Genomic DNA, 23,777 nt, shown 5'->3' with positions numbered 1-23,777 from the left:
AATTAAGTATAAACTCAAAAAGAGAACCACAAAAGTGTAGTATCTAGAAAAGCCTTTATTCTAAGATTAAAGATGTGTTTCTCATGCTTCTTTCAGTAAACTATTTATAAGGCCAGTGGTTATTTCAAGGCCAATGCCCCAGGCATATTTTAGGGTATATTTTACAGCATTTATTCTCCTAAAGATATTTTAATCTTTGTTTCTGCATATTAACTTTTGCTCTTACTTTTCTCTAAACAAAAATACTGCCAGAATGCAGGAAACTAAGTTGAAGAAAATGGAAATAGATATTGCTAAAAAAACCCAAAGCATTGCTAACCTTAAAAGGCTGCTTCAGGAAGCAACAGAACGGGAACATAATGCTGATAAAAATTTACAAGACCTAAAAGAGCAAGTGAGTAAAATTTGGTTAGATAACTCTGAAAATAGAATGCTTAATTTGTCTTTGTAATGTCTGTAGTGGCAGAATACTTGTTTTTTTCTCTAATCCTTTCTTTTACAGGGTTTTTTTTCAGTCACAGTTGCTATATTTACATATTTTACCCAATTAATGAGGTGTACCACATATTATCAATATATATTCTTGACTTGTAGTCTAAGGAAAACTATTATTTTTCTACTGTGTTCTTCTGAAGGGTTTTTTTATTATAGTTTCAGTGATCATATGAAAGCCTGTAAATAGATGTTTCAAAAGGTCTTAAAATCTTTCCAGCTTGTTCTGCAGTGAGGTTGCTGCAAAGACTTCCTTATTCCCTCCAGTTAGGTTTTTTTTGGTGGCGGGTAGGAGAGTACTGAATTTGCTATCCTAAACAGGATCTTCATTACTGTTTCCAGTCTGGCCTCTTACATGCAGTCTCCAGTAGTCTTATAAGTACTATTGTACATGTGGAAGAGTTGATGAATTTTAAACTCAGGTACCTTTGAAAAGATGTATCACCTTTTAAGTACAGAGGTGCAGTCCTAGAATTGCTCCTACATCAGCTTCCATCTCCTCATTTATTTATGTGTGGATGATTTTCTTCCCCAGACACCTTGTACTGGCTCTTCTCAGTGTAAGGTATCTAATACAAAACTTGAAATTTGGGAAATCCTATGTGTATTAGGTACGGAAGTAGATGTGTTTAATAAACACAACTTGGAATTGATTCCTGTAAAACAATTACTTTGTTAGTTTTTCCTTGTTTTTACTTTTCTAACATCAGTGTTAACATCAATGTTATTAACATGAAGTGTATATACCAGCTGCAAATTTAAAACAGAGATAGAAGTCTTTCATTCTGTCATATTACTCTGGGAGCAACACACTTTCCAGTACAGATGAAGGGATGAGATCAAAGTTAACTATTTATTTTAAAAAACAGAGCCTGATGGTGTAAAAAAAAAAAAAAACAAAACCAACAAATCCTTACCATGTTAGGTAGGAACAGAACAAAAACGTATAATTGCCAGTAGTGTTATGCAAGTTCATGAACTGTCACTGCATTTATTAACTGTATATAATCACATATTTAAACCACTGTTGTGCTCCTGCATCTTTACCAGGCATCTCCTTCAGAGGCTCCCTCCCTCTCTGGTCAGGGACCTCTTCAAACTTAACTTGCAGGTCATCCCTATTCCGTGTACCCTCGTTGGGGTTGTCATTAAAAAAATCACAGGGTTTTCACACGATCTTTCAAAATGAACTGTGACACCCAAGTATGCAAATAAGCACATCAGGAATATTTTTAAAAGCATTTAAATGATTTAGGCATATCAATTCCTTAAGCATATGTATACAGTATGTTGGTATAGCTATGCATCCAACTTTCTTTGTAAATCTAACTTCTAAAAACGTTTTTCTTCACCCTTCACAAATTAGGTAGCAATGGTCTTTACTAACACTGGAAAGGATGTCAAGCATTAGCTTTGTGTGTGGAAATTGTATGTGACCAGGTTTGGTTTTTTTTTTTTTCTGATAGCTTTTAATGTTTGGTGACATCCTTAGTATTATTTTCATTCTTTTTTTAATCTTGTATCCAAGAGAACTCTGAACTGCATTGCCATGGATACTGTTTTCAAGAATAAAACTTCCTTAATTCTTCTTTTAAGATTGAGCATCTCAAACATCATCCTGAAAGTGCAGGGACAGAGCAAAACATCATCGAGGAGCTTCAGTTTTTGAGGTAATGTACTTCTGAACTAACTAAATACCTCAGCCAATATACATGAAATAAAGAAGATAAGGAAATGGCCACTGCAATCTTTAGTTAAATATTTTATGTCTTAAAATATTTTAATAATTAAAAAAATACTCTATAATATTCCAGATTAACTAATAATCAATTAGAGAAAGAAAAAGCAGAACTCATGCACCAGATGGAAGATTATAAGCACGAAAGACACACCTCTACAAGTGAAAGTCCTGCAGCTGGTAATAATTTTCAATACCTAAAAAAAAGTATCTTCTTGTATTTAGGGTCTAAAACTATGTTTACTTAATATGTGTGTGCAAAGTGATAATAAATCCACAAAATTATTTGAAGTAGGTTAATGCCAAAGTAGTGTAAACTGAAGCAGATTAAGGTCTTGGATTTTTGAGTACATATACAAGCTTTTTAAAGAGAATTTTCTATTAAAAATCTCCATAATCAATTATTTTGAGCAAGAGGCTATAAACTTTGTATGATTTTCCCTGCCCCCACTTGCTTTATTAACCTCAAAAGACTGTTAAGATATCAGTCATTCATTGAAATCCTCTTTCCGACACCTTTTGCTTTGGGGGTTCCAAGATGATGGAGAATGAGTCTTTATTTCCAGTTACCAGCTCTGTGAAGGATTTAAGACCTAGCAGGCATCAGTCCCATGGGAAAAGCAGAGCACTATGGAGCAGCACACTGCCATATGACTGGAGGAAAAAAAAAAAACCAACTAACCCTATTGCAATAATGAATACATGCAACACGATCCTTATGGTATTTCCAAACTTCCTGCATTTAATTCCGAGGAAGTGTGCATGTTGTATTTCTCAAAGGTGTGCTAACACTGGCCACTGGGCTATTGCATTCAATCACAGGAACTAGACACCACTGCCCAATTTGTATAAGAATTAAGAAAAAGCTCAGGTGACTTCAATGTTTGGTAATCCCAACTGGTTTTATTTAACTATTTCAGCTTTCAGGAGATGCAGAATTGTTGAAATAAAATTATTTGTGCCATGGGTTTTCACTACTTAAAATTTCATAAAAAATCATTATTTTTGCAGGACAGAATGAAACTTCAGAGAAGGATAAAATTGACAGACTAATGACAGAAATGGCTGACCTCCAGTCACAGCTGGAAGTTTCAGAGCTCGAAAAACAGCAATTAAAGGTGAGCTGCAAGGATCATCCTAGGCAAGATAATAAGCAAAGTTATGATTAGCTAGAAAGAGCTGTTTAATAGCTAAATTAATATTTAATGGCACAGTCAATTTCTAAACACTGTCTAGAAAGCCTGTTTTGTTTTTAGTGAAGGTGCTGTTTATGGGTAGTTTTTTGCTTCTAGACAAGACCCTAATTCTCTTATCACATAATCCCTCAAGAAAAAGGCAAAAAAAGGTGTTGTGTGATATTAACAAAGTTCTGGATAAAGATGCTACTCCTTCATTCTTTTCAATAGGAAGAGACAAAAGAGCTGAGAAGAGAACTAGAAACCTATAGTCCTTCCTTTTTTGAAGAACTTGAGGATCTAAAATATAACTACAAGGAAGAAGTAAAAAAAAATATTATCTTAGAAGAGAGATTGAAGCAGCTTTATGAAGAGTTTGGCATTCAGGACAGCAACACTTCTGTTGATTAGGGTAGTGTTCAGTATCCTCATCATTGACACGAAAAATAAAATTGTCTATGTTTGTCTTGGAATTATACAAGTCTCTTAAAGTTATGTTAGTTTGCACACACATGAGAGTGCAAGAATTGTATTATTCAACAGTTCATGGTCAGTATTTATAAATAACAGTCAAAACAGAAGTGAGTTTTTTACTTCTCCTGGCTCCTGTGCAGTAATATATTTTAATTCAGAACAGTTAATTTGCGTCATGAGGTGTCAAGTGAAAAGGAAACCTTGGGCTTCTCTTAAAAGTTAATAAACCTTTAAACTGTCAGCATAGAAAGTATGCTAAGTCCCAGATCAGTAAGAATATGTAATTTGCTCCTGTTGTCTTGGATGTCTGTTCTTACATCCCTGGTTATTTTTACCTCAATGTTAAAAAAATCCAAAAACAAAGAACTGAAAATGAAGCTGTAGAATTTCAGCCAAACCACTGGTATTTTTGTACATGATCGACTTTCATTTTGTTTATTTTATATTGCTGGATGTATACTTTTATAGCAGAGATGAAATAAAGGCAACTCAAATGATCATTCAAGTCTCACCTTTATTATTTATATACCTTATCTTACTTAATATGCCCTTGATCAAGTTTCCTAATTGAGTTGTAAATGGGAATTACTAAGTCAAGTCATGTCTCTCTCCGCTTACTAGGCTCTCCAAAATAAAACTAGCATATTTTCTATTATTTACTCTTTTTGTCCCAAAAGAGTGCACATGTCTATAGAATACAGATAAATTAAGTTTTAAATAACAGTATAATGTTGTAGATGTACAGTGAAATGACACCAGGAAGTCTTACCCTGTAAGAAACTGTTACAACTTAAAAAAAAATTGTCAAATTTTACGACTGATTCTGGTCCCACCTGAAATATGTTCTTTTACTGTTAAGAAACTTGATGCTAAGTCTCAAACCTACATAAAATAGTGTCATAATAATTACATTTGTAGAAGCACAACCTATGGAACTTTCTAGTTGATTGCATTCATTAGTAAGTAAAGCTTTTAGGACCAAACAGTGGTAGAAAACATACTTCCTACACTGAATGCTAACAGTTTCCAGGAATGGGTTCAAAAGTTAAGGATTTTTTAATAAAACAAACATGCTGGAAGCTAGATCTCTGCTTTGGCTGTCAGATCTGTGTTATTTAAAGTTAGTTACTTAAGATAAACTTCAAATGATACAGTAGCACCTGGGCTGTTGCCCAAGCTAGAAGAGTGTTCATGAAGAATTCTGTGGTAGACCCAAGAGGAATTCAGGACATAAAACAATTACCTTAAAAGAAAAGAAATAATTTCAAGCATCAAAGTTGATATCTTTGAGTCTATCAAATTTTTGTCCATCCAACACTGAAAAATGGTGAAACAAACTCTTTGGTTCAAAGTCATAGTCATATTTAGTTCTATTAAAAGAAATTACAACAGGCTGAGAATTCAGGTACGTCTCTGGAAGTGGCCAAGGTAAACCAAGATGATGGCGATGGAGCTAGAAGAAAAGGAGAGAAGATCAGTTCAGCCATTTTGATAGAGTAGCGCAACAATTCCCAGCCTGGGAAGTGTGTGGGCGTTTGTGGACTCTACAATCCTCTCCATCAGGGCACTTAAAACCATTAGTAAGTTATCTCTAGAACACAAACGACAACAAAGCACAAAGGGCAAACCAGAACCAAGGTGTCCTCCACAGTTTCAGAAATAATACAAACTTGCTAACTAATGAAAAATCCCATTCTTATTAATAAGACTTTTTCTATTAGTCAACATTACAAGAACTTAATGTTTAAATACAAGAATTAAGCTTTAAAACCAATGATTCCTATACACAGATGCAAGGAAATATGTTCTCAATTACTTTACTGGCACGTTGGGAATGAAAAGCTCAGTATGTTATATTGCCCTTGTAGTGATTCAGTGGCTTTACTAATTCTACCATCATCACATTTGTTGAGAACATTTATTGTTGAAGCATTTGGAAAAAAAAAGACAAAAAAATGAATAGAGTACTTCACATTTTATGAATTATTACAGCACTTTCCACATATCCATCCACATACTTACCTTGATTAAACACCCATCATGGCAGTGCCATACAATTCCTTCAACTTTACCCTCCATGCAGCTTTCAAACCAAGACAGTATGTCATTTTGCTTCAAAGCAGGTGGATTCTTTATTTCAAATGCTCCATGTGGGACCAGAAGATGGACAGGGTGCTTCTTGTTTCCTAATCCTACATTTAAAGAAACACATACCTTCCTCCTAGTTACTGTGTTTCCTCACTTTTGTTATTGCAAATAATCTCAGAAGCACTCTGTAAAGGTAAGCTTCTATTATACTACAACACTGTCCTGTCTTTAACAGAATAGTTAATTACATTTTTAAGTACCAAATACAGCTGTGTCTCTTCACATTTTAATTTATATTTATTAAAATCTCCTCCTCCATTGTATAAAATGAACATGACAGATTTTTACCGTTGTCTGTTTTCTCCCCTGTGGTCACCATAAAGCTACCAGCTAAATCTTTCAGGCCTAAGATCATGATCAATGGCACAAACACCTTAGTTCCTGAAAATCTGGCATATCTTCTTATGAATACTTAGAACTGGGCTGTTAACAAGTACATTTGCCTTTTCATGTTAACATAGATCTTCATTTAAGAACACAGCTATTAGAACTTTTTGTTGCAATTCTTGTACATACTGAGGAAATGCTCAGGATCGGGCAGGACTATTTTTACTATCCATCCTTGCAAGTTATCCTAACAACGAAGCACAGAAGTTAGAACTTGCTTGTGCTCATACGTAATTGGTTTCTCATTATAAGGCCTTTAAAGGAAGAAGCCACAACCAAAATTTAGCCTAAATTACATTTACTTAAAATTCCTATTTCATAATTTAAAAATTGCAAATTGTCACTAACTTTAGGGGCTCCAAAAAATGGTTGAATAAAGTTTTCTACTTCAATTCATCAAACCAGTATGTAAAAAAAAGTGAAGGCTCCAAGAAACAAACTTTAAAAATGTTACTAGTATTTTAATAGTAATATTTACAACAGTTTTTCCAGTGGAAATATTTTTTGAACAACCAAAGTGATGCATTTTTATTGTAATTGAGGTTTCATTGACATAACTAGTCCCATGACAACTCAGCTTTCTAAGGTGAGTATTTTTGGGTGAGAGTTCCTTCAGCCAGCCCTTTTTCTCCTTTCTAAGGCTGCTACTGGAAAATGCTTTTAAAAGAAACTTACACAAAGAAAATGCACTGATTTCACTCAAAAATACCACTAAAGAAAAGGTATTTAAGAACAGACCATTATAACTTACCATATGGATTTGCATTGATATTAGTCCCAATAAGCTCCAATGTTTGTTCTAAAATTTCTGATAATGGCATGGGAGTGATTTCCAGAAGCCCTGGGTCAGCATGGTGTTTCAAAACTAGTGCCATTCCAGCCTCATAATTTACAACAGATGAGTGCCAGCAATACTGCTTACTATTCTTCTCCACGGGCACCCAGCCTATGAGAAAACACTACATTTTACCAAAGTAAATACGTGATGTTATTAAATGCATACTAGAAGCTGTTACATGCATTAAGAAAACCCTACAGTTAACTACAAACAGAAAGAGTAAAAAGAGAAACTGTTGTGTCTCAGAAGAATGCAAATGTGACAATTACGCCTCCAGCTGAAAGCCTGTAAGACTACAGCAAAATGAAATGATATCCAGGTGTCAGAAGAACAAAGCCTTTCTGGATGGCGAATGAATGACATTCTGGTTTTGGTTGGTTTGGGTTTTTTTCTGAATATGTTAACTACTATTTTTAACTCTGAAACTAATTCTAATTCAATTCAGAAATTCAAACACACCGTTCCCAAGTTTTACTATGCTGCATCATAGGTACCTGGCATATGTCCATTTTCATCGGGCAAAGGATTGCCATTAGAGAACTCTATGTCCTTTGCTGGAATCCAGGTATCTGGAACAGGCTTGAAATCCTCTTCAATATTCCAAACAAACTCTACACATATAAATACAACACTTCGTTTTTGGCAAACTGTTAACCAACTTTGCTTTAGTTGTCTTTCAACACAATTATCAAAATACCATTGATCTAAACCGTGTTTTACAGACAGTAGTCCCAGTTACTTTGTACAAACACCAACACCTGTCATACTCGAGTGGTCTACAATTAGGATAGTTTAAAGATGCATTTAGCCTTTAAGAATTTTAAAGGTTCAAAAATTAAGATTAAAAAATTAGCTACCTATTCCAATTTAAAGCTCTTCAATGTAAAGGGTGATGTTAAAAAAAACCAAACCGAAGCAAGATCACTGATATCTCTCATGTTAGCATAGTTGCTTTTCTAACTGGAAAACTTACATTGTCAGAAATAAGGAAAGAAATCTTCACTAACCTTTGCAATCTTCCAATGAATACAAGGATCGTTTAAACCTTTTTTCACCTTGTTTGGTGGGTTTTCGATCCAACCTGGCCCATAGGTAGGGTTGTCCTAGGAGTTTCCAAAGATAAAACCAGCTCTTTACTGAGGTGACCATACCCTGCAGAGTACTGAAATCCACTACATAACAGGAAAGATAGGAATTCCCATTTGCCACTAGAGTGGATTTCCCATTTGCTTTTATAAGCAAAGCCACCCACTATTTAAATTCAAAATACATTACATGAATTTCCAAATCTATTTTAGATTCCATGTACCATCTTGCCTAGCGTAATACAGTTCCCTTACAATTGCAGGTGAAGAAATGAGCCCCAGTGAGTCAATGAACCAGTTTTCTCATTTCCTCTCAACTGCTGTACTTCTATAAATCTTCCCCAAAGAAATTAGACACTCCATTATATATGACCCAGTTTGCAAGGAAGGTTTACTAACATGATGTTTAAAAACTGGAATAGTTCCTGGATGTTCATATTCACTTAAATAATATTTCATGTCTTTTAGAGAGAAGATGCTAGAACAATTTCAGAAACAGAACCTTCTAAGTCTATGGTAACTATTACTTTGTGGTGAAGATGATTAATGACACTTGAATTCACAACAGCTGTAAATAAATCATACAAAAAAAGTGAAAACTAAGCAAAAGGAGTTCTAGTCAGCATGAGAAATCTGCAAATGCATCTTCCTTATTACCTTTAAAAGTTGTTACATAACAGCAGGTTCCGTCCATCTTTTCAGTAGCAACTGCATTGTGTACATCTGCCTCTAATGCCTTTCCAGTTATAGTGTCAGTTGCCAAAACTTTAAATGGCTGAAAAGAACACAAATGGCTATGTTACTGCCTTGCTCTCATACACATTCTTGCTCCTTACAATTGGCTTCTATAAATCCAGCCCTTGAAGTATTACATATTATAGAGCTGATTTCTAACAGTTTCTTCAAAACTTAATAGTTTGCAAAGTACTCTAAGATAGAAGAAACCAGACCAATATGTTTGTAAGGTCTCTCCGTCTTTCCCATTCTTGATGATTACTTAAAGATGACTTTAGGGTCCCACAGTCCAACACTGCAGCATTTTGATTCACCTTAGCGCATTAGGGTGGCAATAGAAATTCCTCACAACTAGCTTTCCCCAGCTTTCAGTTTGGAGATGAAAGTCAACAGCGCCATGTTAATGCAAATTCCAGAGGAGGTGTGCTTTTGCAAGGTATTAAACACTTAGTATCAGCAATGTCGGCTAAACACTTCTGTGCTTCAAAAGAGCAAAGAAATACATGATCGGTGGATCTTAAACAGCCAACTAGTAAAAAAAATTCTAGGACTTCTGTACAGCTTATTTAACAGTTTCAGAATCCTATGTAAACCTCTCCCGTGAGGCTTAAATTTACAGCCGACCTTCTCGCCACTCGGCCGTGGCCGTACTGTTCCAAGCCGCGGCCCGGCGATTTTCCCTGGGCTCGGGCAGGGGCCCGGGGCCAGCCCCACCTGTCTGCTCCCCCGTCCTCCCGTCCCGGCGCTGCCCCAGCCACCTGTCGCTCCCGCTTGGCCGAGGGCTCGTCCTTCACCTCGGTGACGAACAGACACGGCACCTTGCGCTGCACGGCGCCCCGACGCCTCATGGCCCCGGCCGCCAGCGCCCGCCACCGCCGCCGCCGCAGCGCTTGCACCGGCCTACCCGCGCTGCGCCACGGGAAATGGAGTCCTCCACTGCAGCTGCTGCCGCTACTGCCCCGCGGGGCGGGGCTGCCTCCGCCCAACATCAGGCCCAGCGACGCGATGGCTCCGCTCGGACGGCCTGGCCCAGCTCGACCCGACCTGATCGTGGGCAGCTGCGGTCTCCCTAGCGCCGGCTCCTGCGAGGGCAGATTCCTATAGACTCCTGGGTCTATAGGTCCTGCCAGGAACCTGCTCCAGCGCGGGCTTCTCATGGGGTCGCAGCCTCCTTTGGGTGCAGCCACCTGCCCTGGCGTGAGGCCCTCCACAGGCTGCAGGTCCATCTCTGCTGCACCGTGGATCTTCATGGGCTTCAGGGGCACAGCTGCCTCACCATGGCCTTCACCATGGGCTGCAGGAGATGCTCTCTGCCCCAGTGTCTGGAGGACCTGCTCCCCCTTCTTCTTCCCTGACCTTGGTGTCCGAGGGTTCTTTCTCTCACACATATTCTCACTCCTCCCTCTGACTGTTGCTGCCCAGCAGGCTATCTTTGTGGTATCAGAGATTTGTTTTTAAGACCACAGTTGCATCAGCAAGAAGTTGGGTATTATTTAAGGTTCACTAAATTGGTTTGTTCCATTTCACATTAAAAAAGCACCAGAAGGGGTGACTTTGAAACAATCTGATATTCTATATTTTACTTGGCTGCAATAGAGAGAAAGGAAGATGTTCAGCCGGGACAGGTCATGTAGCAACATCATGCTGATGTCCCAAGCTGGAGGAGCAGTTGGCAACTGTTAAAATGCAACATTCCATTCTGGCTAACAACTGCTCTCAGTTCAGTTCAACAGTTCAACCACATGGAGAAGGTACCACATGCTTCATTCAACTATTTTTTGTTGTTGTTGTTTTCGCTACACTATTTTTATTTAGCTACTAGTTTTATTTCATCTGAAGGTTTGGTATTTGGAAGAAAACTGCTTTCAGGATAAGATTATTTGCTTGATTGCTGATAGCTTTAATTTAAAGAAGTACTTATATTCTACCTGGTGAAAATCCAGGGATAGGTTTAGGGCTGTTGGTTATTCCATCCATTTTTAAGGGTCAGGGAGTTAGGTGTTAATGCCTGGGAGATGAGTTTTGTGTCTCAGGATGTGGCCCAGTTGTACTGACTGCAATCCAAAAGTTTTTGGAGATGCTGCTCTTAGACATAGCTGTTAATTTCTGGAACTGGGAGAAACCTGCTTCCAAATAGTCCAAATATTTTCAAGCATGGCCTTGTTTTCATTTAAGAAATCACTCAGAAACTTGTTCAAAAATAACCTCCAACTTGCATTCACAGTTCTCAGGTAGGATGCCATTCACATCCAGGATGTAAACCTGAGTTTACGTATTCAGGGTAAAGCTCATGAGCACTTGCCTCTTTTGAATTGCAAGTTTATCATATGTTTGAGAAAGATACCTCAGGTTATAAAGGATAAGTGAATTGCATCATCAGAGATGATGCTAAAAACTGTGAACTCTGATAAGACAGAGATGAGGAACAATAATTTTATGTATGACGAACAGAAGTTACTTGTGTTGTGAAAGTACTATCTCTGCAATATTGTGCAGACTTTTTAGCTGGTGCCACATTGATCAAAAGAGGGACAGCAGCAGTTTTATGTATGAGTAAAGAAAGAATAATCAAACAATTCCATGTAGACAGTCTTTTAGTCCCATTAAGGTTTTGTTTATCATCTTTAAAAACAGCTGAAGCTGAAAGATGGTGCGAGGAGTGTAATGGTAGCAGTGCCTTCTTTTTTTTTTCCAGTTTTTGTTGGGAATCTTTCTGGGGTTTTTTTCTTACCCCATGTTTTCCCATAGATTCATGTCCTTTAATAGTAAGACAGTTCTAGTGCAAGATTTGCACTTGTACAGCACATTTCATTGGAGATTGATCTGATTTTTCCATTGTACAGAAAAGTAAACTCAACCACATGCCAGTTAAATAACAAGAGACTTTTTTTCCCTTCCCATCAGCTCATTAAAAGTCTGCAGTAAACTAAGTAGACTGTCTTACCCCTATTCTAGAAACAATTTTACATCACCAAACACCATTGACCTGACTCAATAACTTTAGAGCTATCTAGAACTTATGTTAACAGTCATAAAAGATAATTTGAAATGTTGTAAACTATAAGAGTGTGGTTCCACAAGATCTTGGTCATATATTCATAGCAGTGTGAACTGTCATATATTGTCCTATGTTCACACAGCATGTACTAATCCATTTATTCCATTTTGATTTTTATATTTACAACACCTGAAAACTGTTTTCTCCTGCAGCAAAACTACAGCAAGTTCTCCTGTTTCTGGGAGACAGAGCCCGTAGGCTGTAGGAGGATAAGCTGTGACTTCTTTCACAGAAAACCCCGTAATATAAATGGACTTTATTTGCCACCTAGTAACAGTGAGTAAAAACATTTTCTCAACAATTTGTTCATTAGAGTAACGAAATAGACAAAAATTTCCTTCCAGTGCTTATGTAATATATAGTAAGGTCAAGAAATGCACCGTGGTGAATCAATCGGGTATGATCTGCTATGCGAGCAAGTTTAAGGGAAAGAAAGGAATTTGAATAAGATTGCCACATGAATTATTTTAGCTGTCATATTGTGAATCTTCATACTTATTGGTGATAAAAGAGATGAAGTCACATTTGGGTTGCTGAAATCCATGGAATAAAAATGTTGCTTAACTTGAATTTCTGATAGATTAAATCTCTCTAGTAGTTCAATTGGTAGGTATGCAGGTAATAATTTAAGAAAAATCAAAAGCAGTGTGTGTGATGGGAGGAGGAGGTTGGTAGAGACACCAATATTTGTTGATAGAGCACAACATGTATGGATGAGGTGTCCCTTGTAGAGATAGCATCAGATTCCAGAGCTGTTTGTGCAGATATACTTCCAATTAGTTGTTTTGAATAAATATTTTGGGCTTGAGCATTGTTTACATGTCAATGAAGTACAGTAATAGTGTGTAAGGCAGCACTCTTATTTGTGGAAAATTCCACCATTACAAGTTGTGGGTTTTTCCTCAACCATTTCTAAGAGGAGCTCTTTACTACCAGAAATGCTGGTATACATCTGGAACTTGGGAACAGGATAAGTAAGAGTCGAGAGCAAAGAACAAAGACAGATGTCAGAAGCAGGGGTGAGGAGAGCAAGTCACCATGAAACTTTGTGTTCCTGAAATTGCTCCAGGAAAATATAGCCTGTCATATCAGGGCATGTGCATCCTAACTAAGCCCACAGGATCAAGGCAAGACCTGGAGTGCTGTTTCTCTGAGTGGCCATAATGCCTTTGGTGCAGCACCCACTTACACAGCACAGGCACACTTTTGGCTGTGGTGCAAGTCAGAGACTGTACCCAAAAAAGCCACTGTGGGCAAGGGTATCCTGTGTAAGAGCAGTGTCCGACAATCACAGCTAGAAAACAGACCAAACCTTTTTACTTTTTACTGAAATATGTACAAGTTCAAAGCCTGGGTGTGCCACAATAGCATTGCAAATACTAAACCTGCAATTTTTTGTTCTTATACTTAAAAATCTTGTTAAACTAATTTAAGTTTGATTTGGCTTATTCTACCTGGAGCTAAAAATGGCCTGTTCTGAACAGTGAAAAAGGCTCCATTTAAGTTAGTGTTGTATCTTACACATCCCTTACATGAGATATAGCATGATTTGCAGTCATGTTATGAGAAAAGGTTTAACATCCTATACATGCTTCTAGGCAAGCAAGAGATGGACAAGAATAAAAACAACTGGAATAACAGAAAAATGCTCACACTTTCTTTTCAACTGGAAAATATATCAAACTTCAATATTTTTAATATAATGCTATGGTTGCAAATCAGTCAGCTTGAACAATACCCATAGACTCACCATCTTTCTTCATTTCTCTTTTTAGTCCATTGTATTTCCTGGCTCTTGGAATGTGTTATTCCCAGTACTAAAGCCATTTTGCTGAAAATATTATGTGATAAATTATGAGATAAATTCCTTAGGAAAATAATGTATTTTCTGATTTTTTTTCTGATTAAGTGTAGATTGTTTTCTTGAACATCACATTCCCTCACAAAATCTACATTTTGTACCTAGTTATGAGAGCTGAGATTTAGTTTGATATAAAAAAGTCTTCAAATTTAAAATGAGCAATCCTGTGCTTAGCAAAATGGATTTTGTAGGGAATACAGCATGTTTGCTGCTTTTTAAAGTAGTGCAGTGATGAAAATGTTCCTCTTTTTGAAAGTCTGTATTCAGGAGTGCCTCTGTCCATTCAGAGGAGCTGGTACCTGTATTTTTCATATTTTCTGGAGTTGAAAGGTACTCTCTTGCCAACCTCTGCCCAAGACAATTCCTAATTCTGATAACGTTTTTAGAGGTAGGCCTGCTGGTATCAACCTGGATGTGATACTTTAGTTTCCTTCTAACAAAGTAAACCTAATGTTCTTGTCTGCAGATGTGCCATTGAAACAGGATGTCCAAGGAGGCATTCTACATCCAGCCCATCGTCAGGACTCACTCAGAAATCAAGAGAATGTTTTAGTACCAATTCATCCTCCACTGATTATAAACCTCAGTGATGAAGAGGATGATGAAGAGGATGATGAAGAGGATGATGATGAGGAAGACAACTGTAAACAACTTTTTTATCTTTTATAAACAAGTTGAATGGGTTTTGTCAGCTCTTGCAATATGCGTCACAACTGATTTGCTATAATAACCATTACATTTTTAGAAAAAAGCTATTGTTAAGTTTTTTGAAATAGTTTTTATCTAATCTTTAAAATGTAGTCATCAGATGTGAGCAAGGCAGTATTTTCTAATGCTTGTGATCCAATTCAAATGGCCATAAAAAACTCTTTAAAAATTTGGGATGAAATATGAAATTACAAGTTTAGGAGGTACTGCACTTCTGGGAAATAAATATTTGAACAAGGGCTGTATGTACTTGTTAGAGAAGGTGAAGTTACAAGTTTTTTACAAAAGATAGTTTTGGGACTTTAACTTTGCTATTTTTTTCCAGCTGATTTAGCAAACTCTGTAGGCAGTCTTATTTTTTAGAGAAAGTTATTCTTAAATCAAGCAAAGAGAATTGATGCAACTCTCCACTAGTTGAACTGAATTTTTTAATATATGTATTTGTGTACATATACATATAAGTTAATACAGTTAAGCCATTGACTGTATCTCACTTAGAGATAAGAGATTCATAGGGATGGAACAAATGACACATTCCTGGAGAGCAAAAAGTGAGAGAATGACCTATTTTCAGGCATGTATTCAACTTTTCACTTTCCCACTGCCCATCAGGGTGGCTGGTAGACAAGCCTGCTAGTGCTTCCTAACTGTTTCAGCCTGAGTATGCCACTTAAACAATATAAAAAGTAGGGCTTTGCTAATCTTCATAGCCTTATCTGAGAGAGATCAGGAGCACTCCCCTCACCAGCTCTGCCAACAGCTATTACAGGATTGTAACTTTGGGCAGAAGGCTTGTGACAAGCACTCTCTGGTGGGTATAAATGAAAGATTATTTTGAAAATTAATATTGGAGGTATTTTTGAATCCTTTTGAATTAACAAGCATTTGTTTATTAAAATATGTTTTAACTGCAATCCCATTGCACTTGAAAATACCTAATGTTTAGTAATCATTTTTCAGTCCTGAAGCACAGGTTGAAGTCAAACCCAAAAATAACCAATGACAAAAATTGAAGTCACTATCATGTTTTATTATTAAGAATTATTGAAGGTCTTTGTATAGTTATCTTGTAATCTTTTACAAATATTTCCTGCAGATGTTTCTAATTGGATGCCAAAGACTGTTTTAGATATTGAAGAGGAAAGAGCAATAAGGGATATATGCTATAAGTCTGGTAAATATGAAATTAATCTTTCTTTTCTTAAAAGCAAAGCTTCCAATACAGTAAACTTTAGGGCTTTTTTTTTTTTTTTCCCCCTCTCTTGGATCATGTGTAGGAGAGTATTATGGGATTCCGAACCCTTACAAACACCAATCATCAAAAACTGTGTTTTCACTGTGGCAAGATGAGTTATTACCCTTGGAAACTACTAAACAAAACTTGCAGAAAGGCAAGTATTGTGATTTCTTTGGACTGTATTTACCACTTCTAAAACTGCTGTGACAGAGAGAAACTATTACATAGTTAGCACTTCCTTCCCACTTTTTAAATTTAGTGAAAATAAAATATTACAAAAAATATATTTGTAGTTGTCAGCAAATTACAAAAACACTTCATTCTTTTTTTCCATATATATAGTCACACTTCTGCTGATGATCTGCATCAATTGTGGATGGAAAAGGTAGAAATGGGCTATTAACCCAATCTGTACTTTCCTGACATATACAATATAGGTATTTCATATAATTTCATGATAAAGATTTATGTAGTCTAATTTTAACCATCCTAAGGCTACGAATGTAGTTTAAATTTCTCATCTAGGCTCTCTGGTGAAAATGGAGAGAGACAGGAACTCCAATGAATGTCCTTTTTATTGAATCACCAGGCAGTGCCAAAGGGTGAGATGAGCCACTTTTCCAGCGTGCTCCATGATATCTACTGGCTGTCTTGATACCAGAATGTAGTGTAAAATCAAACTTTTCTATGAGTAAATTTAAATTAAATACCTCGTTCAATTGTCTTGTAAGAGAAGAACAAAAGAGTTACATTTTGTTTTGAATTCTGGGCTATCCAACATAATTAAGGTCAAAGGAATACAAATTTATAAACATTTATATATATATGTAAATAAACATATAAACAGTTTTTATAGTTCATAATTTATTATTGTCTTCTCATTTCTAGATTTGAAATGTTTGTTATTAAAATCATTTTGATAAATTATTTCTAACGAATGCTTAGATATATTTAGTCTGTAGGTGAGAGACTCAGTGACAAATATGTGAACATGCCTTTTAAGAAGTGTCTTTATTTATCATTAAATACATTAAGAGAAAAAGATAGCTATGTTTCCCCAAAACAGTTTTTAATTGAGTTCTCTGAGGCTTCAGGTAGTATGATGACATGCATCCTGAAAATGCCATGAATTCAATTAGATAGGATTAGTAAATATAATTCACGGGTAGGGAGAAGATCAGGAATAAGCAGGGAATTGATAGCTGGGTCTTTACTTTAGAGCCATAGTCTTCTTTAGTCTATGAATTACAATATTTTCTTCCAGAACATGAAAGAGAGACATCAGTTACACTAGACAGGATTCAAATAATTAATAAAAGAGAAAGAAGGTTATGAAATGAGAGGTTAAGAGAAATTGCACTAAACTAATCAATGGCTCAGAGGGGTGGAAGGAAGAGAGTATCAGTGCCATTGCCTGTGCTTACATAGAGCTAAACATTCTTTCTGTTGCCTTTCCAGGTGACGGTAACACAATTCCTACAAGATTTAATAATACAAGAAAAGAAAAAGAGAGTTCAGAAAGGAGAGTATCAATAGAGAGTGTTCCCAGAACAGAACATAAATCCTTTGACAATGGAGGTAATATACTGTAGCATCAGCTTTTCACTGCTGAACGTCATGTGGTAAACAAAATAACTGGATATGCATGCATTAAACTTCCCCGTTTTGCATTTAAGTTATTATATGGGGTTTTTTTTATGTTCTAGACACTCTTTCTCATGCTGAACCATTAATTATAACAATAAAACTCATTGTTTACAATCATATATTATGCTTATTTTAGGATTGCAATGGAAAAAATCTTTTATGTAGATTACAGCTGATTTTGGGAAAGAAAAGGTTCTGTGAAAAAGCAAGTGTAGGGATGCAGACAAGTTGGCTAGAGCCTGGTGCTAGTAATGCCAAGGATGTGGGTTTGATCCCTGTATGGTTCATTCATTTCAGAGCTGTACTTGATGATCCTTATGAGTTCCTTCCAACTCAGAATATTCTATGACTGTGATTCTGCAATTGTCTGAAGTCAAAATGCTTTCAAAACCTGTTACTTTTGTGAGACTATCAATAGTTAAGATGAATAAGCTTTGTATTTTTCAGTTATCGTGCAATCCTGCAACTTGTATAACAGGATCCAATCCCTCTGCATAAACTTTGTTGACCGTAATGAAGACACACAGTTTTGACTGATCGAGTTCAGTATTGAATCTTATAATTAAAGCTGAAGAATGCCTCATTCTCCTTAAATTTACTTAATACTTAGTGATTCAACACTTTTTTTCATAGATATTTATTAATGATAAAAATAGTTATAATTTTAGTATTCTTTTCTTCCCCCTTAGTTTATCAATGTGAAATAGTGGAATACCATGCTAGGGCTGCTTCCTCTAGCTTGGAGCAAACTGGTTTATGTCTTCTAGCTCCAGAACTATTGCACATTAGAAATTTATCTTACATTCTACATATTTTCCTGTGACCTTTATGTACAAAAGTATCTTTCTTTTTAGATATGCTTTATGTCTGGATAAACAGTTACCACTGAGCCACAATTCAGTAATTGAATCTCTGTTCACAATTATATGTATTTAAAGATTTCAATAGACTATTTAACAGATTATTTTCTATAATTTTTGTAGGCCTTATTAAATCAGCTGTTTGGTTTCATTGTGTTCATTGTATTTTTCTCCAGCTAAAAACATGCAATTTAAAAAGCAGATTCTGCACTGTTCACCTTTCTCAGGGTGCTCTTGAGTGCAGATAACTTTGTGAGACTCCTTTTTTACAGGAGGTGGTGGTTCTGTGATGCAGAGGAACACATTTGTTGATGGGAATAGATTTGAAGCACTACCTCGAGAAAAAGAAACAATTACGTCAAAGTATTCCAATGTGAAAGGTACTTCATTATTATATATTTGCAAATTTTTAGGTTAGATTACTTTACACTCTGCAAGTGTGGTGAATATTATATATTTTGTGTAAAACCAATCCGAAGTGAACTTTCCGTTAACAGTTCTGTCATGTTTTTCTTTCACTGAAAGGGCATGATTTCTCTCACTGCAAGATGACTGCAGTTGTTGTATGTTATGGTTTAATTCTGCTTCTTTCAGCCAGTTTGAATCCTCTGATAGATTCAATTATGGGTCCCTGAGTTACTAAAGTCTTTGATGCTCACATTATATCATGGGGAGTGCTGTGCATTTTCCACTTTGGAAAAGTAAAACAGATTTGATTGTTCTCACAGAACACAGGACAATAAAACCAGTAAAAATATAGTTAAGGAAAGAGCATAACACTTGTGATAAAATGTGTTTATCAAAAACTAGTTACATGCAGCAAATTAAAATACCTACATCAAAGTCCCTAAATGAGAAGTTTCATCCTTTTCACAGGAGAGTTCCAGAATATATTTATCAATTTGTCAATGTAGAAATGTTATTGTGAGTAGATTGTTATCCAGTTATTACTTTGCAGTTTTTAGAATAAAAGGGAAAAAAAGGATAGATTGTTTTTCTTTAAGCTACCCCATAAACTGAAGCAGAAGTAGAACATTTCTGCTGCATTTTTGCCTGAAATGAGAGGAACTAAATGTGCTTATTTATGTTTATGTTAGCAGGAAAAAAGGGAAAACAAAGCCCCATCTTCCCAAAGAGTAGCAGGGCCAATAGAAGAGTGCTGTGTTTACTTTAAAATGCAACTTTCCCAGTGAAGTTCTGTTTGTAGTTTGAAGTGGGCTTACCTATGCAACCAGTGCTGTTGCAAATTTATCTCCATCGTTTGTAGTATTTTGTTATGTTCAAGCACTGCATATGTCCACGGTGTATCCAGATTCTACAGGCAGAAGTCATTCACAGTTCAGCCAGGCATCCTTTGAAAGTGCATGAATTGGTCTCCGTAGGCTCAGCCATGGGTGTTCCAGAGGTCCACACCTATGCAGTGCAGAGAAAGGATGATCTGATTTTTGCATTTAAAGTTAATTTTTGAGTTTGCCTTCAAGATTTCTTCTGCTAGAGGAAATATAGACACTTTTGCTTTCCTTCTGAGGAATGAAACTTTTAGAATAATTAACATGTGAAACCATGTTCCACCCAAAGGGACCTATTTATGAAGCAGGAGATAATGTTTTAAAACACCACAGTATTTTTGGCTGTGAACATTTTTTGTGCCTTCTGAAAAAGTGAATATGTGTTATTTTAATCCCTCAGAAACAAAACACACTGAACAGGTAAAGAACCACCACTGTAAGGAAGTAAAGGAAAATAAAAGGATTTCTGACGAGCGAAGAAATTCAGCTAATGTAGTAACTGGCGAAGGTATTTTGAAAAAATCATCAGTTTATTAATTTCTATTTACTAAACTGTGAGATGATTTAGCACTATCTAGTAAATTTCTGTTCTTAGTGTCAAATATGGTTGGCCCATACTTGGTTTGTTTTATCTACAAAGAACATTTTTTAAATCTTGTTCAGTCTCCAGTTGCCTGCACTATGTGAAATTTTGAGTAATAGGACAACCTTTTTGGTTGTATTTTCACTTTTAGGAATTCACACTCTGGACTCCAAAGTAAAACCAACCTATCAACAAAGGGGACCAAATAAGAATGATGAAACTGTTTCTTCGAGTCCGTATGGGAGAGAATCTGAAAGATACACTCATTTAAATTCTCCAGAACCTCGACGATCAGCTTATGTAGTCTACCGGACTGTCACTCAAAAACCGAAATTCAATGGATCTACAGGTGGGTTCCTGTGTACACAGAATTCTTAAAATGCCTGTCTATATTGTGCTGCATTCAGTTGGGTCCCTGCAGCTGAATAATAAGGGAATTATGCCTAAATACAGGTATGAGTAAATTTGAACAAGCATAATTTTCACAAGTAGATTTCAGCCATATCCATAGACAGAAGTGTAAAGATTTATTTACAATTTGTCAGATGGAATATTCATAAATAATAATTGAGCCATCTTTACTGCAGGAATTAATGGATGCAATGAAGTAGTGATGTGCACAAATATAGCGATTCCAATTTTTTACAGTATGTCTTATGTGACTTATTCTTTTCAAATATTTAATAAACCTTGAAAACTCCACCTTTAAGCTCTTATTTTGTTCTAACTACTTATAGTAGAAGTATTTTTTGCAGTAGCATTACAGTTGTGTCTCAAGAAATGTTTCTTGTTCAACCTTATTTTTCCCAGTAGGGTATGAAAGAATGACCTTGCTTTGCAGCATATATTTTCATAACTGGAATTTCACTGGAGTTTTCATTTTTATTGATTTGATTTTTTTTCATTATTTAGGATTAATTTTTTCTTGGATAAACAAGGGTTTGGGTCTTGTTCACACTTCTGTTATCAATTTAAATGCAGTGTAAATATTTGTATTTAACACTAGTATTATTTTTTCACATTAATTATGTTGGACAGAGGACTGAATCGATTATTTCTGCTGTTCATAAAGGATGGTACATTCCTCATCTTACTCTACTGTCTTATTGATAGTGCATGCTATGTCATTAATTTGACAAGAAACCTACAGGTGGGATTTAGAGTCTTGCATTTTTCTGGCAATCTGCTTCAGATTTATTGCATCTTTTTCTTTATTTTTATCTTGCTAATATATATAGCCTCACCCAATCTAGTACATCATTTGGGCTTTATTTGAATTTTCAGTTTCTCTTGGTTTCTCTGGATAATTTGTTTTTTCATTTGTCGCTTTGTCAACAGATTTAGTGGTAAATAATATAAATAATCAGGAATCAAAAAAGTGATTTCATCTTGCCAGTTTCAGTCATCTCTCTTAAGCTGGGTTCATTCTCCATTTTGAGGTGCCTCCCTGTCTTAATTTCTAATAACAGAGACCTCCTTCAGACAGAGTAAGGTGAATAAAGTGAAACAAATTCCAACATTGGTGCTTTGTCTTGAGGACAAATAGTTGTGTCTTTTTTCTATTTTCTTTGCACGTTTGCTTTCATTAAATGTGAACAAGGTGATAATAGAGACTATAGAGAGAACATTCTTTATGTGAAGAATACATTTTAATAAAATTCCAGGTTAAAAAAGGATTGAACATTTTCGAAAAAGTGGGAATGAGCCATTTTCTCGTAAGAATGATCATTAACCTTTTTGCTGACTTTCTTTCCAGCAGTACCTGAGTCCTATGGTCAGAAAGGCTCCAAGCAAAAGAATCAGCCTGACACCAATAGGAGATTTTGGACACAAACAGAAAACTATGGTGATATTTACACATTGTGTATAAACTGAAAATTATAGGATTGTTAAGAAATTAATAATTTTAATTAATCACATTGAGATGGAATTGAAAAAATATTAATAATATTAATTTTAATGATTTTTTAAAGAAAATTGTTTGTGATTAGGGAGCATATACTGAGGCACAATCAACTGTATAGCACAAAACCATAATATAGTCTTGTATAGAGGGCTTTCACAAGCAGGGGCAAAACAGGAGCTCGTGAAGTCTTTGGGAAGGTCTTCAGCCCAGGAACCTTCCCTTTATTAAAACCAAGGATGTCCATAGCAGAATTTCCACATTTGGAAGATCACATGAGCCTCCTGAAAATGCTACAATATTACAAATTATCTTTAAAGTTCTAGAGAGAGTCTGCCTCTAATACTAGCTTGTGTTTCAGAGGTGATGTCTGACTCATCTGATGCATTAATTGAAATTTCAGCCACTGTAAAATTTATTTCATATATCTGACTAAGGAACTCTTTCCTGAAACTGTGACTGAAATTGGGAAACAATGTGTATGCTTTTCCTACAGGTAAATATACTTCAGGATCTTCTAATTCACCAGTTTGGAGGAAAAGAAATCCACAAGCAAAACCGTTCTCTAAATTTAAAATTACCACTCAGGTAACTGATAGAAATGGTTATAATTCAGCCTTTTTAGGAGAATTGGCATATCTCTGCCTACCTGGAAAATATAAAAGTGCTTGTAAAACTTCCTCATTCAAAACGTGCAAGATTCTGATCAATGCTGAGTAGCTGAAAGAGCAGTTAATAATTTTGTTTGTTTTCAGTCATGTACCTTTGCCTGAACTATTAACCTGTGATTTCTAATTTTTTTTTACCATAATCCTTATATGAAAACAAAATGTGTACTCTAAAGTAAAGTGCTACAAAAGGCAGGTTTTGGATTTTAGCACCAGACAAACACAGTAGAGACCATATGATTTTGATCTATCTGTTTCTCTGCTGGACTGTCCGTGAAGTTTCAGCAATAGCTATACAATAACCAGATGAGGTCTGAATCCATGAAAGGACTCAGGCTACAAAATGTTTGCAAGATACTCTAAAGATCGTTCATACATTTTACAGCTGCCTGGAAAGCTGAGATTAGAGCTCATGTTTCATGTTGAAATTTTACTTCTTAAAATGTTTCTGAAAGAGCATGTAGTTTTACTCTAAGAAATTATGCACAGAATTCTCTATATCTGTTTTGCAGCAGAGTAAAGAAGACATGGAAGTGAATAAAAAAGGAGAAAAAGAAACATCTAAAGGGAAATAAGGAAATTATCAACTGGAATATCCAAAGATGAAGGAACTGCAAATTCCAAAAAGAAGGTGCAGGAAGGAAGCACTCTGTAATGTTTCAAAACTGGTTAAAAATTCCTAAAAGTATGCTCTGCATGGTGACATAAAGATCTGTATTCACTAAGTTTAATCTATTATAAAAATTTGGCAGTTGAAGTTATTTTTACACACTATGGCTCTGACTGATAGTAATAGTTCATAGAGAAAAAATCCCTAACCAGAGTCTTCCCTTATTTTATTTGATAGATGTTTTAAGTCATAATTCCTAATATGAATAAATACTATTAGTT

At 35.8% G+C, this 23,777-nt stretch overlaps 3 protein-coding genes across 6 annotated transcripts in view; 2 read left to right on the top strand and 1 right to left on the bottom strand.

Annotated features, from left to right (window-relative positions):
* CEP290 (centrosomal protein 290) overlaps nucleotides 1–4,693 on the top strand; it is a 67,513-nt gene extending 62,820 nt beyond the window's left edge. For all 3 annotated transcript variants that reach the window (XM_040061478.2, XM_040061477.2, XM_040061476.2), the window contains 5 exons: nucleotides 253–394; nucleotides 2,089–2,162; nucleotides 2,307–2,410; nucleotides 3,242–3,348; nucleotides 3,637–4,693. In XM_040061478.2, the coding sequence (XP_039917412.1) occupies nucleotides 253–394; nucleotides 2,089–2,162; nucleotides 2,307–2,410; nucleotides 3,242–3,348; nucleotides 3,637–3,816 (607 nt within the window). In that variant the 3' untranslated portion in view covers nucleotides 3,817–4,693. The remainder of the gene's footprint in view (nucleotides 1–252; nucleotides 395–2,088; nucleotides 2,163–2,306; nucleotides 2,411–3,241; nucleotides 3,349–3,636) is intronic.
* On the bottom strand, nucleotides 4,374–9,973 carry RLIG1 (RNA 5'-phosphate and 3'-OH ligase 1). 2 transcript variants are annotated; one of them, XM_040061480.2, is made up of 7 exons: nucleotides 9,831–9,973; nucleotides 8,995–9,112; nucleotides 8,260–8,355; nucleotides 7,747–7,863; nucleotides 7,166–7,360; nucleotides 5,902–6,071; nucleotides 4,374–5,332 (listed from the first exon to the last, which is right to left on the bottom strand). In XM_040061480.2, exons 1-7 carry the CDS (start codon nucleotides 9,918–9,920, stop codon nucleotides 5,144–5,146), a joined length of 975 nt encoding a protein of 324 aa, XP_039917414.1. In that variant the 5' UTR covers nucleotides 9,921–9,973; the 3' UTR covers nucleotides 4,374–5,143. The 2 variants fall into 2 exon arrangements, with proteins under 2 accessions (XP_039917414.1, XP_039917415.1); XM_040061481.2 differs by having other exon boundaries at nucleotides 9,867–9,968.
* Nucleotides 9,974–10,727: 754 nt separating this feature from the next.
* C4H12orf50 (chromosome 4 C12orf50 homolog) lies at nucleotides 10,728–23,536 on the top strand. The gene is made up of 11 exons (XM_040062741.2): nucleotides 10,728–10,823; nucleotides 12,283–12,406; nucleotides 14,458–14,634; nucleotides 15,796–15,873; nucleotides 15,977–16,090; nucleotides 17,395–17,514; nucleotides 20,133–20,240; nucleotides 20,467–20,664; nucleotides 22,072–22,161; nucleotides 22,715–22,806; nucleotides 23,399–23,536. Exons 1-11 carry the CDS (start codon nucleotides 10,815–10,817, stop codon nucleotides 23,459–23,461), a joined length of 1,173 nt encoding a protein of 390 aa, XP_039918675.2. The 5' UTR covers nucleotides 10,728–10,814; the 3' UTR covers nucleotides 23,462–23,536.
* Nucleotides 23,537–23,777: the final 241 nt, after the last annotated feature.

The sequence above is a fragment of the Hirundo rustica genome, chromosome 4 (assembly GCF_015227805.2).
Source record: "Hirundo rustica isolate bHirRus1 chromosome 4, bHirRus1.pri.v3, whole genome shotgun sequence".
NCBI classification, from domain to species: domain Eukaryota; kingdom Metazoa; phylum Chordata; class Aves; order Passeriformes; family Hirundinidae; genus Hirundo; species Hirundo rustica.
The sequence above is the reverse complement of the archived record's forward strand: the minus strand, read 5'-3'. Positions and strand labels throughout refer to the sequence as shown.

Coding starts and splice junctions, on each gene's coding strand:
- C4H12orf50 (XM_040062741.2), top strand. Junction 16,091..17,394: donor TAAACAAAACTTGCAGAAAG/GCAAGTATTGTG, acceptor TTGCCTTTCCAG/GTGACGGTAACACAATTCCT. Junction 20,665..22,071: donor GAAATTCAATGGATCTACAG/GTGGGTTCCTGT, acceptor CTTTCTTTCCAG/CAGTACCTGAGTCCTATGGT.
- RLIG1 (XM_040061480.2), bottom strand. CDS start 9,920: ATGAGGCGTCGGGGCGCCGTGCAGCGCAAGGTGCCGTGTCTGTTCGTC. Junction 8,356..8,994: donor TTATGTAACAACTTTTAAAG/GTAATAAGGAAG, acceptor GGAAACTCCTAG/GACAACCCTACCTATGGGCC. Junction 6,072..7,165: donor TATCAATGCAAATCCATATG/GTAAGTTATAAT, acceptor CTTTAAATGTAG/GATTAGGAAACAAGAAGCAC.